Source organism: Prunus dulcis, chromosome 3 (genome assembly GCF_902201215.1).
Source record: "Prunus dulcis chromosome 3, ALMONDv2, whole genome shotgun sequence".
Lineage (NCBI taxonomy): Eukaryota > Viridiplantae > Streptophyta > Magnoliopsida > Rosales > Rosaceae > Prunus > Prunus dulcis.
Window position 1 is genome coordinate 21852069 of NC_047652.1, and position 14753 is coordinate 21866821.

The 14753-nt window shown below is 40.1% G+C and overlaps 4 protein-coding genes across 5 annotated transcripts; 2 read left to right on the forward strand and 2 right to left on the reverse strand.

Annotated features, from left to right (window-relative positions):
- Window positions 1-403: 403 nt before the first annotated feature.
- LOC117621385 (uncharacterized protein At5g39570-like) lies at window positions 404-2984 on the forward strand. Its single transcript, XM_034351827.1, has 2 exons — window positions 404-1753; window positions 2583-2984. Exons 1-2 carry the CDS (start codon window positions 503-505, stop codon window positions 2673-2675), a joined length of 1344 nt encoding a protein of 447 aa, XP_034207718.1. The 5' UTR covers window positions 404-502; the 3' UTR covers window positions 2676-2984.
- Window positions 2985-3114: 130 nt separating this feature from the next.
- LOC117621384 (pentatricopeptide repeat-containing protein At1g74630-like) lies at window positions 3115-5132 on the reverse strand. The gene has a single exon (XM_034351826.1). It carries the CDS (start codon window positions 4917-4919, stop codon window positions 3432-3434), a length of 1488 nt encoding a protein of 495 aa, XP_034207717.1. The 5' UTR covers window positions 4920-5132; the 3' UTR covers window positions 3115-3431.
- A 72-nt stretch (window positions 5133-5204) lies between these two features.
- LOC117621391 (transmembrane emp24 domain-containing protein p24delta9) lies at window positions 5205-7323 on the reverse strand. Of its 2 annotated transcripts, XM_034351834.1 has the most exons (5): window positions 7018-7302; window positions 6477-6686; window positions 5810-5886; window positions 5465-5618; window positions 5250-5377 (listed from the first exon to the last, which is right to left on the reverse strand). In XM_034351834.1, exons 1-4 carry the CDS (start codon window positions 7219-7221, stop codon window positions 5474-5476), a joined length of 636 nt encoding a protein of 211 aa, XP_034207725.1. In that variant the 5' UTR covers window positions 7222-7302; the 3' UTR covers window positions 5250-5377; window positions 5465-5473. The 2 variants fall into 2 exon arrangements, with proteins under 2 accessions (XP_034207724.1, XP_034207725.1); XM_034351833.1 differs by having other exon boundaries at window positions 5205-5618; window positions 7018-7323.
- Window positions 7324-9963: 2640 nt separating this feature from the next.
- Window positions 9964-14652, forward strand: LOC117621382 (phosphate transporter PHO1 homolog 9). Its single transcript, XM_034351824.1, has 13 exons — window positions 9964-10825; window positions 10964-11300; window positions 11410-11458; window positions 11537-11608; window positions 11706-11835; window positions 11987-12107; window positions 12314-12572; window positions 12667-12771; window positions 12862-12906; window positions 13057-13206; window positions 13339-13617; window positions 13707-13846; window positions 14229-14652. Exons 1-13 carry the CDS (start codon window positions 10258-10260, stop codon window positions 14326-14328), a joined length of 2355 nt encoding a protein of 784 aa, XP_034207715.1. The 5' UTR covers window positions 9964-10257; the 3' UTR covers window positions 14329-14652.
- Window positions 14653-14753: the final 101 nt, after the last annotated feature.

A 14753-nucleotide genomic window follows, 5' to 3' on the forward strand; every position in this document is an offset into this window, starting at 1 on the left:
TTGCCTAAGGACCAGCTCAGGCTTATGAAGCCCATCCAGCCCGGAAAAAAGGGCCCGCTGAAAGGCCTTTTTGTTCTTGGACCCCCCCTGAAACTGCTCTTAGAGAATGTGTTAGTTATAGTCTTGAATTTTATTTGAATGGATTTACATCTACTATCACTTGAGACAATTACACAATACAACTCCAAAATGTTATCCTACAGTGAATATTAAGAAAAAAGAAAAATTAATATGGCCCACTACTGCCGAAAGCATTTCAAGGGCCCCTGAAATGACGAGATGGCCCACTACTTTAATTTCGGATAATGATCCCATGCGTGGTAGGCCCAACTCTACCTTTGGGTTGCTCTTACTTCAATCTGTCCACCTGTCACTCGGCAAGAGGCAACGACATGACGCGGTTATCCCACGATGACGAGAAAATGGTACAGATCACGCGAGATCCAGGCTTCCTCGTCATTTTTGACAGTCACATTTCTCAGATCACAGAAACCTCAAAACCATGCCGTACTACACAGCTGCCGGCGATGACGAAGTTCACGACTTCGACGAGTACGATCCGACGCCGTACGGTGGCGGATACGATTTGTTTCTGACCTACGGCCGTGCTCTCGAGCCGTCGGATGAGACCTGCTACCCTAACTCATCGCCATCCGATGATTTCGATTATGAGCGGCCCCAATTTTCATCGTACTCTGAGCCCTCTGCATATGACGAAGAGGCTCTCGACAACGAGTACAGCAGCTACGCCCGGCCCACGCACCGACCCGGACCCGCCATTGGGTTCACTCCAGGTGGAGGCGATCCCGAGGGGGAGCACGGAGGGAGGCCCCAACCGGCTTATGGGTTCCAGCCTGGCGGAGAGGATAGACCCGAGAGGCCCGATTCGGGTCATGGGTCTGGGTATGGTCGGAAGCCGGGGTATGAAAAGCCCGGTTCGGAATACGGTTCTGGGTATCGACGGAGACCAGAGTCCGATGAGCCCAGTTCCGAGTATGGATCTGGGTATGGCCGAAAGCCAGAGTACGAGACGCCTGAACCCGAGTATGGATCTGGGTATGGCCGAAAGCCCGAGTACGAGACGCCTGAACCCGAGTATGGATCTGGGTACGGTCGAAAGCCCGAGTACGAGACGCCTGAACCCGAGTATGGATCTGGGTACGGGCGAAAGCCCGAGTACGAGGCTTCCGAATCTGAGCAAGGATCTGGGTATGGGCGAAAGCCTGAGTTCGAAGCACCGGGAGCTGGATTCGGGTCTGGGTATGTGAAGCCGAGTTATGGCGAGGAGCCTGGTTATGGAGATGAGCCGCCGAGAAAGCCAAGCTATGGGAGGCCCAGTTATGAGACCTCAGAAAGTGAGGAGAGGCCCAAGTATGAGAGTTCGGGTTATGGGAAGACTGAGTTTGAGAGACCTGGTTATGGCGAAGAGCCGCGGAGGAGGCCTAGTTATGAGACCCCAGAAAGCGAGGAGAGGCCCAGCTATGGGAGGCCTGGCTACGGAGATGAGCAACCGCCGCCAAGGCCCAGCTATGGGAGACCTGGCTACGGAGATGAGCCGCCACCGCCGAGGCCCAGCTATGGGAGGCCCAGTTATGAGGGGGAGGAAAGCGCGGAGTATGAGAAGCCCAGTTATGGGAGGAGCGAGGAGCAGGAGTACCGCAGGCCTGGTGGTTATGAGAGGCGCGGTGATGATGATGAAGCTGAGCGTCCTAAGTATGGTTCTCGTGAGGAAGACTATAGTCGCAAGAAATATGTGAGAACCTCGAGCTTTAAAACTCCTTTTTTAATTATGTGTTTACATTTAGGCGTCTCTATGATATAAGTTTGAGTCATGTGGATTGTTGTTTGTTTGCTTGTCCATCTTCATGCATGCTGTTCATAATGTACGTATCCCCATTTCCAGTGTGCCATTATATACATACAAATCATGGTATTTATAATGATCCTCTTTAGCTAATTTATCAATTTGAATGCATCATGGAAATCATCTTTTGCGTATGCATTGAGTAACTGTTTATATTTTTGGTTGGAAAACATTTTGGATTGATCTATTTGTATTGGCACTCATTTAGTATAAGATGAGAGCAGAGCTTATGTGATTAGTTCTAAACAATTCATGTGGTCCATCTTCGTTACAGTATCATAAGTTACTAATTACATGCATAAAATTTTGGGGGTTGTAGTTGCAATAATGAGTCAAAATATATCTTCCAGAGATAGACATCCTGGTTTTGTTTTTCTGGTTTTTATCACCATTTGAATCCGAAAACATTTCTAATCCTTCTCAAGGCACAAACTTTTTTCTGAACCTCGAATCTCTGAAGGTGACTTTAGGTCTATGATGTTTCTATATCCTCCTCCTAATGCTTTGGCTTGTGGATCATTTGGATAAATTCTTGGTGAAAACTGTTTACTCTGTTGTAAGTTCAATGCTGTTGGTGAGGGGATCTAATAGATGCATGTAGTGTAGTAGCTGCGCCTCTGGTGAAGGTGGTTTAAAAGTGTAGAACACGTACCTGTTTTTCGAACCCTGTTGGTTATTTTTGTTTATTTTATCTGATTCTCTCAAATGAATATGGCAGGGAAATGACAACTCGGATGAGGATGATGATGATGAGGAGAAAAAACGACGTCACCACAAGCACCACCACCGCAAGAGCTATGATGATGAATGATCATAATCCTTGTCCCTTAAGGGGATGCATGCCATAGCCATAGCCATACTTTGATGCTAAATAAAGGGTTTGGGCGTGTATTTCCTTTGAGTGGTATTCTTTATTACATGTTTGAGTATCCTAAGCTCTAAACTCAAATCTCAGGTTTGAGTGTCTGTTGTGTGTCAACTTGTGGCTTCTAAATAAATACCCAGACTTCTGGGTTGGAGTGTCATGTTACATGCGTTTATTTTAACTGATGATGAATATGCCTGGAAATGGTGTTTAATAAGAGTTATTATGGTGTGAAAAACACTCTAGCGTATGTTAGTACAATGTGTTTTTACATTTTCAGTTTCTAGAGCCATGTGTGCCAATGTCATTCATAACGAGGAACCTGAAAAATAAAGTCACTTTCAGAATTAAGAGTCAAAGAGTGTATATATTAGAATCGGTTTCTAGCCCCCCCAACAGCTCAACTCTGCACTGAAATTATTTGGTATATGTAGGTTTGTATGTTAATCAGTCATGACTTCGATTAAATCTGATTGTAAATGCAACTTATCTTAATTTAATCTAGTCCCACGCATATCCTTCATCTTCAGTCTTTCCGCATTTCATTGCTCTTAAGATTAATAACCACTAAAAAACAAGAACTGGTAATATGTGCCCCTACTAATTGGAAGACTGATTGGATTCATCTCTGAGGGGAACATCAAAAACAGGATCGGTTAACTGCGGGACGACCAGGGCGGACAGAGCATTTGATGTTAAACCTTATGCTCCCACCCAACTGCATCCAGGAGTCTTACTAGCACCGTTAACCATCATGGTTTGCCTCATAGCATTTGCTTCCGCAGTCCTTCCAGCAGCAACATAAATATCACGAAGGAGAATATAGTAGCCACCTTCATCTGGCTTCAACTCTAACAGCCTCTTCACAACCCTCTCGCCCATATCAGCATCACCGTAAGTTCTGCACGCTGTGAGGAGCGTTCCCCAAACGACATCATTTCCTGGAACTGGCATACTGCTAATCAAATTGTATGCTTCCTCCAACCGCCCTGCCTTGCCTAACATATCTACCACACACCCGTAATGCTCAATTTGTGCCTCGATTCTGTAGTCTTTTTGCATTCTATCAAATAGCCAGAGCCCTTCGTCTACCAATCCCTTGTGTGTATAAGCAACTAAAAGTGCTAGAAACGTGACCCCGTCTGGAGGAAAACCGGCACTAATCATACTATCGAACAAACCGAATGCATCATCAGCATTGCCATGGTTTGCACAAGCTGAAATCATCGAATTCCAAGTGACCAAGCTCTTCTGGTTCATCTTATTGAATACTTGCCACGCTCGATCCATGCATCCACACTTTGCATACATGTCAATTAGCGCATTGCAAAGTGAAACCATCCATGCAAACCCATTCTCATCAATATATTGGTGGATGCATATCCCCGTTTGCACATCTTTCCAATCCGTGCAAGCTGAGATCACACTGACCATGGTGACCTCGTCGGGTCTCACTCCCGCGCGATTCATCTCCCAAAACAACTCAAGCGCTTCCCTCGAATACTTTGCTTGCGAATAGGCAGAAATCATAGCGGTCCAAGAAACCACATCCCTCTCAGGCATCTCATCAAACACCTGCCGTGCAAAGTCCAATTCCCCCGCTCTCACATGCGCACTAACCAAACCCGACCAAGAAACGACATCCGGAGCCACCGCCTCATCGAAAACTCGCCTTGCCGCAAGCGGTATCCCTCTCGCCCCGTATATATGAATCAATGCGTTCTGTACAAACAAATGTGAGCAAAACCCAAACTTTACCACGACCCCATGAATCTCATCGGACGCCATTATCGAAGGCACATCAATTTTCATTCTTGACCGCGATTTCAGCAAAAATGTGAAGGTAAACTCATCTGGGCTGAGGCTGTTTAGCCTCATCTGGTTAAACAGAAGAACCGATTGCGAAGGCGACGAACTTTTAGAGTAACCCCGGATGAGGGTATTGTACAAGAAAGTGGTTGGTTGGGGCATATGACAGAACAGGCGGTGCGCGTAGTTTAAGTCACCGGAGGGTGAGACAGCGGCGAAGCGGAACAGCTTGGCGAAGACGATGGCGTGGTGGTGTAGATTTGTGACGATTGAGCGGGCGTGGATTTGCTTGAGGTGTCTCATGGAGAGGCAGTTCTGGGCCATGTAGCCCAGGCTGAAGCTCAGACTTACCTGCCATTGTTGTTGCTCTGGCTGTAGCATAGGTTTATGGTCACTGACTCAATTGGTCTCACTCTTTTTAACGGCTTCTCTCTTCCTTTCTTGGCTCGCTCTTGTTATTTCCCCTCAATGAATTTACAAATTTTTCAATACTAATATTTCATTTTCATTTATAACATATAGCTGATCTTTTTTTAAATAGTTTCCATAAAAAATTCTTACAATCCATTTTATTGGTGGAAATTATCATCACCACCATTGCATGCTTATCAATTATCATCTGTCGGTTAAAGAGCAAATGGAGTCCTTGTACCAAAAGAGAGCAAATGAAATCATCGACATTGAGTGTTACATGTAAGTAAGTATTCAAAGTGACTACAAATGATCTTGATAAGTTAGTTCCATTGATCTGGAAAAGTACGGAACCAGTTTCAACAAAACAAAACCAAAACTTTGATAGGATTCTTTTCTAGCAGCTAACCTCTCGGTGGAACAAACCACTGCGCAACATAAAATTCGGCCTCGTAATACAGGGGGGAAAGTAGTATGTATATAACTGCAGAAGAAAAAGTTAAGGAAATAAGTACCAAGTGGAACTAGAGGAGCTTCTTCCTCTCAAAGAACATCTTGAGATGCCATAGTTGCAAACCGGCCACTGACAGGCAAACCAGAAGGGAAAGGAAGCTAAAAGTCGCCATCTTGGAGTTAGTTGATCTGTTAAGTTGTTGCATTTCTTCCTCCCTGAAACACCACAACCGAAAGAAAGGGGGAGAATTGAAAAGAAAAATGGGGAGAAAATGAACTTCACATATAACAAAACATGCTGGCTATTTCCGTCAAAGAAATCTCAGGACAAATGGGGTCCAATATTCCGACTCAAATTACTTAATGATGTAAAAGCTTCTAAAATGTTGGATGACACGTGGCTATACCTTTCACGAAGAAAAAACATCTCATCATGAATGGATGACACAGTATCATATAATTTTGTCAGCTCAACTTCCATCGTCTAGCACAAGGAACAAAAGAAATATCAGAACAAGATATAAACCATATTTTTATCAGTATGTTAGATATTTCTACAACAAATAAAAGACTAATTAATGTGAAACAGATTCACAGGGATACGTGATTTATTAGCATCTATCAGATGATTAGGCTGCTGAAAAAACAACTTAATATTTTTTTGTATGCTGGATTTGTAATTTTCATACTTCAAAACTGAATCCTATTGCTTTAAGAATTCTAATTCCACAAGGAAAAGCCTTTGAAGCCCACAAGAGACAGACTAATCATATTACATAGCAAATAGAAAACAAAAAGAGATCTTTCTAGTTTATTCTTTTTTGCTTGATATATTTTGTGAATCTAACAAGTCTGTACTTTGTAGAAATCCTCTGTTCTTCCTATTGATTATCAACAAGTACTTGTGTTCATATTTTTCAAGTTCACTAGGATCACATTTCCTGATAAAAACATAAAGCATAGAAGAACCAAGTTTATGTTCATATTGGAATTCACAATGAAGTAATGAACACCAAACATAAATGGAAATGCATATATATATATATAGATTTGTGCAAGCAGAAGAATGCTTACTTCAATCTGCCCTTTCTTGGCAACCTTGGACCAGTCCTTAGCAGCAACTCCCGTTTTCCAGTCAAAATCAATGGTCACCGTGGTCGAGGGCTTACGATCAGACACCCAAAAGCAAGCTGAATAATCACCAGTCTCTGCCGCAGTAAACGCAAAATTACCCGATTCCACGTGATCCCCATAGTGATAATTACTTCCATAAGGTGAGGTCACCTGTTACAAACCCACAGCACCACCAGATCAAATCTCTAAACTGGGCACAAAAATCACACCTTTACAATAAATCAATGAACCCAATAAGAGAAATCTTTAAGAGGATGTATTGTTGCCAAAATCAATGCTTTGCCTAAACATTAGCTTCGCTGTGAATAAAAAGAAAAAAACAAAGTTTAAAACTTTTATCCCATTAATCCCAAAACAATTCCAAACAAGATTAAATAGAAAACCCAATTACAGAATTCGCAATAAGGGAAACCCAAATAATATTTTTAGATGAATTTAGAAATAGAAACAGACACACATACAAAGATGGTTTGGGAATTACCCTGACAGTGACCTTATGAGAATCAGGTTTAGGAAAGCCCTCGTTGTGGTTAACGACGGAATACTTGCCCACCGTCATGGCATTGCTCTTTATGTCGTCTGAGATGCACTTGGTGGCGCCCGATTGAAGGTCGAAACGCATTGAATGCGCCATTGTTGACATTAACCCCAAAATCAAAATTACAGAAAAATTGATATGGGACATTGTGGAAAAAAAAAAAAAAAAAGACCGAGCCCCGGTGGCTCCAGATGAAAAATTGCAGTTTTGGTCGGAGTCTGAGCTTCTCTCCAAACGGTGAAGATCTGTTTTTGTTTGTTAACCACTGGGTTTCTATGAGTAAAACGATCTTCTGGTATTAATTTCCCGGGAACCAATGGTGTTTCGCCATGTCAGCTCGTGTGTGGGTCCCTTTAAATTTTTAGTATTAGTGCCCTCCCAAAATCAAATTTAGTTTGAAGCTTGCTAATGTCTTATTTTTGGCAAAGTAAAAAAAAAATCACACACAATACTACCTTATGTTAAGGTTTGGACTTAGTCAACGGTATCAGCGATCTCAAGTTTCAAACTCGTACTTTAGTAGTGTGTGTGAAAAATTTTAGGACAAATTACAGTAAACTCCTTAATTTATAGGGTTATTTACGAATTCATACTCAATTTTGGGCACATTTACGAGTACATACTTAACGTCACGGAAAACCTACAAATTGGCCCCTCCGTTAGCCAAACCGTTAGTGAATCTGTTAAATGCTAACGTGGCGAATATTAATTCTATTTTTTAATAAGGTGGACTTACAGGTGGACAAATAAATGCTAAAAAAATTCTATATTATTTAAAAATAATTATAAACAAGCAAATAATAGTATTCAATTAAATTAAAAATCAAAAATCAAAAGAAAACAATTTATCTTCGTCTCTTTCTCTTCCCAACTCCACCCCACCCCACCCAACCCAAACTGACTGCCTCTTCCCACACCCTCACCGATCCACCCTCCTTCCTTGTACACCGCCTTCAAAGTAATCGTCATTGACCTCGTTGTCATTGTCGTTGGATAGAACCAAGGGCAAGATCTCTATCCTCATCAACTGCCTCTTCCTCGTGCTTCCCTCAGAGACCTTACGATCGCCATCTTCATTCCTCGGCCTCCCAATTAAGGATTGATCGTCGCTTGGGTTGAGGGTTTTCAATTTTCCGAATTGATCGTCGTCGACCTCAACCATGGTTGTCGCAAGAAGATGCGATTTCAACTTCCAAAGGGATCAAGTTGCAGTCCTCAAAAAACGCAGACTTCGTTTTGGGGCTTCTTAGAAACCATGGATTCTCTCAAACCCATATCTCATGGGATCAATAGTCCCTAGAAAACGCAAACTCCATTTTGGGGATTTTAGAAACCATGGATTCTCTTAAACCTCTATCTCAAAGTTTTGCAAAACTCGCCCAGAAAGTAACGGGTTTTACTGGGTTGCCCTTCTTTTCTTGCTTTCTGGCTTTGTTTGGATGCTGAGAAAGTAGATTTGAGTGTATGTTTTGGTTGAATGAAACAGAACAAATGGTTTTTCTTTAAAATTGTGATGAAATCCAGTCATTTGCACTCTATGATGTGTTTTGTATACTCATTCAAATCCTTCATTTTGGATCTGGGTAGTGGAATTCGACTGAGCTGAACTGGGGTTTCATCTTTTTGGAAGAATCAAAGAGGTTCTCGGTGTTAGATTCACGAAATTTGGTTTGCACAATAACGAAACAAAGGGATTATAAGCAATTGGGCAAGATGATGGCTGTGACGGAGAGGGGGGTGGGGTAGAGGAGAAGGGGCTGGGAAGGGGTGGGCAAGGTCGTCGAGGTGGTTGGCTGGGTTGGAGAAGAGAGATGAGAATTATTTTTTTCTTTTCATTTTTAATGATTTTAATATTATTTAAAAATTATTTTTAACATGTATATAATTTTTTTATTATTTATTTGTCCACCTATAAGTCCACGTCAATTAAAAAATGGGTCCCATAAATACCACATAGGCAAATAACGGATTTTCTGACGATCTAGCTAACGGAGGGGGCAAATTGTAGGTTTTTCGCGACGTTAAGTATGTACTCGTAAATATCCCCAAAAGCGGATATGAACTCGTAAGTGACCCTATAAGTTGTGGGGTTTACTATAGTTTGTCCAAAACTTTATTTCCTTTCAATTGCTTGTATTAATAAATAAAATTTTGAATAATTTAATATATGTATCTAAATATGAAGTAAATTTGTTGTTATTATAGTTTGTTTTGGCTACTAGAGAAATTGAAAATTAGCATATTAGTTTTGGAAGATGAATTATGAATTTATGAGCTGTTAATTGATGCAATGTTATGATTGAATTTGTAATTGGCAAATGTTCCCATCTATTCTTGAATCGCATTTGGTTGCAAGCGTGTTACGTGTACATCTTATGTCTTACCAAATTACACTATTTAAATCCTAATGCAAATTGTTTATTATCGTGGCCTCAATCAAATAGACAGTTCCACAAGCAACTACCTTACTTATTTGTTTAAACCAAGACAAAGACAGCTAAATCAACAACACCTAACCCAATTAATGCACTAATCTTTATCTTAGGCATATTTAAAGGTACGCGTACGAAATGTTTGAGATGTGGACGCGTGAGTAGTAATGTGGGGGCTAATACTATTGCAATTTCATTTGTCAAATAATGCAACCTAATATGGTAGTTTTGGGCTCAAAAAAATGCGTGATTTCAGGCAGACATACATACATGCATGATTTTCTTTACCAACAACAACACAGGATTTTCACTTTTTATATGCATTTAATATTTTTTGTTGAACCTCTTTTATTTTTTTAGTTGGAAAAAGTTCATTCATTGAAGACAAAAGCCAGGAGACAGCAGGACCGCAGAACCTCTAAACATGTAAAGAACAGAGAAGCAAGACTCTGATGCATCAGACCAAAAAAGAGACAGTGATGTCAAAATAGGGAAGCTTTCCAATAATTAAGAATTTTAGATTGTGAAATTTGGTTAATGATTACCAGAAAACAAAGAAAAATTCTATATAGGATATTGCAGACATAACATTTCCATATAGCACGTCTTTTTACGCGAATTTCCCATTTGACAAAATTAGCTGTACAAAAAGCAAAGCAAGAACACGCTTGCTCCAAAAATCATATCTTTATTATGCCATTGAGAGCTTCACTGTTGATCTGCAAATCCATTTTGCTCAGGGAGGAAGAAGATGAAGTTTGGAAAAGAGTTTGTGTCCCAAATGGTGCCAGAATGGCAAGAGGCTTACATGGACTACAACTCTCTCAAGCTTCTCTTGAAAGACATCTTGTGTTTTAGGCAGTGCAACAAAGTAACAACACCAATGGCATCAACTCCTGAAGGGTCATCGTTGAAGAGAAGGGTGTCTCTCTACAGAGCTTTTAGTGGGCTAACAAGCCGGCATCGAGGCTCTCCGAAGAAGAAAGAGGATGAAGAGATTCTTGTTAGTGAAGAAGGGGCCGAAGGGCAGTGGCAGACAATGTTTTTGATGTCCTCTGATGAAGGAGGAGACATTGAGGTTGTGTTTTTCAAGAGGCTTGATGAGGAGTTTAATAAAGTCATCAACTTCTACAAGAAGAAAGTTGGGGAAGTGGTGGATGAGGCAGAGGAGTTGAGCAGACAGATGGATGCTTTAATTGCTCTTAGGCTGAAGGTAGAGAATCCACTGGTGGAACTGGGAGGAACTGATGTGATAGACAGGGGAAGCAATGGGGTTTCCTCGCAATCAACTGTTCATCCCACTAGTGGCAGAAGGCCAGGTATGAAGCAAAAAATGTGAAATTTGTTGTATATTTTGTTTGTTTTCTCAGCGGAGTTCATGATTGGAACTTTTTTAATTTAAATTTCATCTATTTATATTCTCATGGATATTTCAAATATTGGTTCTGAATGTGAAGGAGGGCCTCAGATGGATGTGATTCCAGAAGTTGAGATGAGCAATGAAGGAGAAATGGAAGATGAAGAGAGAGGAAGCAAAGAATCAAAAACCAGTGACCAGAAAGGCAATGGAAGCACGGCGGATATTAAGGGATTTAAACCACCTTCACTAGAGATCCTGGATCATATAAAGATCAATGTGACACCTGAAACTCCGGTATCAACAGTGAAAGGCATCCTCAAGAGTTCAAAACCAGACTTATCATTCAGCAAGAAAGAGTTGAGGAAAGCAGAAGAGCAAATGACAGAGGCTTTTAATGAGTTCTACCAAAAGCTTCGGCTTATAAAAAGTTACTGGTAACGTGGCTGACCTGACTACATTGCTAGAGCAAAAAGAAGTGTTTTCTTTCTTTTCCTTTTTACAGTGTGAATGTATTACTGATTATATTTCTAATGGATGTCACAGTTTCCTGAATCAATTGGCTTTTTCAAAGATCATGAAGAAATATGACAAGGTCCAATCACTTTGTTTCCAACTCATCAATTTGAACTTCAAGGTATTTGCTTTAGTCATACTAACTGTGTTAGTGCAGATCTCTTCAAGGAATGCATCAAAGGTTTACTTGAATATGGTGGATAATTCTTATCTCGGAAGCTGTGATGAAGTAAGTTATATAGTTCATGAACTCATAGCCTACCATGAATCCAAATTCCAATCGATTCCTTGCCGAAAACTTTATGATCCATCTTTTGCCTTCACAGGTTACTAGGATCATGGAAAGGGTGGAGGCTACCTTCATAAAGCACTTTACAAATGGAAATCGCAGAGAAGGAATGAAGACATTAAGACCAAGAGCCAGAAGGGAAAAGCATAGAAGTACATTTTTTTTGGGTAAGACTTGTGCTATCAGAAGCAAATATTATTTGTACTATTGAGATAATTAGTAAGTGGCATACATTGAAAAAAATCTTTCTAAGTTTCCATATTATGGAAGACCTTAAACGAGATATCAATTAATCATTTTACTGTTCCGTACCTGCAGGGTTGTTCTCTGGGGTCTCAATTGCACTTGTAGTAGCCATCATTGTGCTTATACATGCAAGAAATATCTTTAGGAGTGAAGGGCGTGGTCAGTACATGGAAAACATATTTCCTCTATACAGGTGAGAGAGTGCTTAATAATTATCTCATATCTATTTTTGTGGAGAAATTTAAACCTGAGTAGCAATTCATTTCAAGATGTTCATTCATTTGCCCACTTAGTTTATGTGTTCAACTCATTCAGATTAACTTTAATCTATTGTTATGGCGATGCAGTAGCGTAATGGAGTTTATTTCATACATAAAATTTTGATGCCCCTTTTTGCAGCTTGTTTGGATTCATGGTCCTACATATGCTCATGTTCTCAGCAAACATATACTATTGGAGGCGATACCGGGTAAATTATCCATTTATTTTTGGCTTCCAGCAAGGGGCAGAGCTGGGTTACAGACAGTTTTTCCTTCTCAGTTCGGGTCTTGCAATTCTCGCCTTGGCTGGTGTCCTCTCAAATTTGGATATGGAGATGGACCCAAGTACAAAAAGCTTCAGAGCTTTAACTGAATTAGTCCCTTTGGGCCTAGTCACTGTAAGAATTTAGACAATAATTAAACATGATGTATGAACCATTATAGTTTTTAAGTGAATTAGATTTTTGAATAGGATTGATATTACATTTGCAGGTTGTGCTTCTTATAATGTTTTGTCCTTTCAACATAATATATCGTTCCAGTCGATTTTTCCTCCTCCAATGTATATTCCATTGCCTTTGTGCTCCACTTTATAAGGTATCTAAAGTAAAATTTTCTTCCCGTTGACATGCTATTCGAATATACTGAAGTGCAAGACATTGAAAATTTTGTCTGTTTTTGTGGTAGGTTTCCCTCCCAGATTTTTTCTTTGCAGATCAGCTTACTAGCCAGGTACTAACACTTTGTTTAACATATTGATACTTGTCTTGCTTATGATCGAGTAATGTTGTACAGTTTCATATAGTATGAAACTTCCTAATTATTATTGATATATTGATATTCTGGGATAGATACTCTGCTCATAAAAATCTTTGCATTCAGGTTCAAGCCTTCAGGAGTTTGGAATTCTATGTTTGCTATTATGGTTGGGGGGACTTCAAAAAAAGATCACACAACTGCCTTGACAGCCGTGTATATAGATCTTTCTACTTCATTGTAGCAATTATTCCTTATTGGATCCGTTCCCTTCAGGTATTCTGCAGTTGAAACATTCTTTATGCAGCAATAACACAATCACAACCTATTTAGGCTTCATAGTCCTTGTGCCATTAACATATATCAGGCAAATGGAAGTATGGTTTTAACTGCTCTCTATTCTTGTAGTGCCTTCGACGCTTGATAGAAGAGAAAGATGGAATGCAAGGATTAAATGGGCTGAAATACTTTTCAACAATTCTTGCAGTAGCCATGAGAACAAGTTTTGATCTGAAAAAGGGGATGATGTGGAAGATCCTTGCCATAACTAGTTCAGCTGTGGCAACAATTGTTAGTACGTATTGGGATATAGTCATAGATTGGGGGCTTTTGCGCCGGAATTCTAGAAACCCTTGGCTTAGAGATAAACTCCTCATATCAAACAAAAGTGTTTATTTTATAGCCATGGTAAGATCATAAGATGAATTCTTCTCCCATCACTGCCTTCCATTTTTTCCTTCTCATTTGACAGTACTTTTGAATAATGTGAACTGCAGGTGTTGAATGTTATACTGAGACTCGCTTGGATGCAATCAGTATTGGGAATTAAAGAAGTGCCTTTCGTCCACAGAACAGCCTTAGTTGCAATAGTTGCCTGTTTAGAAATTATTCGTCGTGGCATTTGGAATTTCTTTCGGTATGTTAAACTTCTCTTCAATGTACTAGCTGCCTAATAGCTGCACATCTATGTCATATGTGTTTCAACATTGTGTCCTAGGTGCTTGTGTGACTATGAAGAACAGAGTGATGTAAATTGTTAGATTGAATGTAGGTTACCTAACTTAGTTGACAGTTCAGAAAAGCCAAGTTGGTAGGACAGTACTGGAGTGCCTATCTTCCCTCTAACTTAACAAGTAAGAAGTGAGAATAATTGGCACAAAAACCTGCCAAATTGAGAACAGGGAAGGAGAGAAATAACTAGGAACAGGCTAAGATAACAATGTTATATTACTATTAATGCAATCATGGTTTCAAATTATTGTTTTCAACTGATGAGGATTTGATGTTTTACTGAGCAGGTTGGAGAATGAGCACCTGAACAATGTGGGAAAGTTTCGAGCATTCAAGTCTGTACCCCTACCTTTCAACTATGACTGTGATGAGAGCAAGAGCAGATAAACCTGTATTCCATGGACAAAAGATGGCAGGAAAAGTGAAAGTTATAGCTTCCTTTTTCTTTTCTTTTTTTGCAAAGTAAAAATTCAACAGTAGGTAGAGGAATGAGCAGGGTTACGAATGTGATGAGAATCAGAGCAAACTTGTTGCTATTCATGACATATTAGTGTTCATGTGCTAATTGTTCGCTTGATTTTTGTTTGAAAGAGAGAACAAAAGGGAAAAATCGAAGAGTCGTACCCAAGAATCGTGATGCCAAAGTGTTGAATACGACTAGAAGTAGAATCTACAACTGGAAGTTATTGAAATTGAAGTGAAATTACCCTATGTTGCTGGTTGATGTTCGTTCTATTAAGTGTTAAAAGTATTTTCTACTTTAACAAAAATGTATGAAGCAGAGGGTTCAAATCAGCACAAATTTTCCTCTT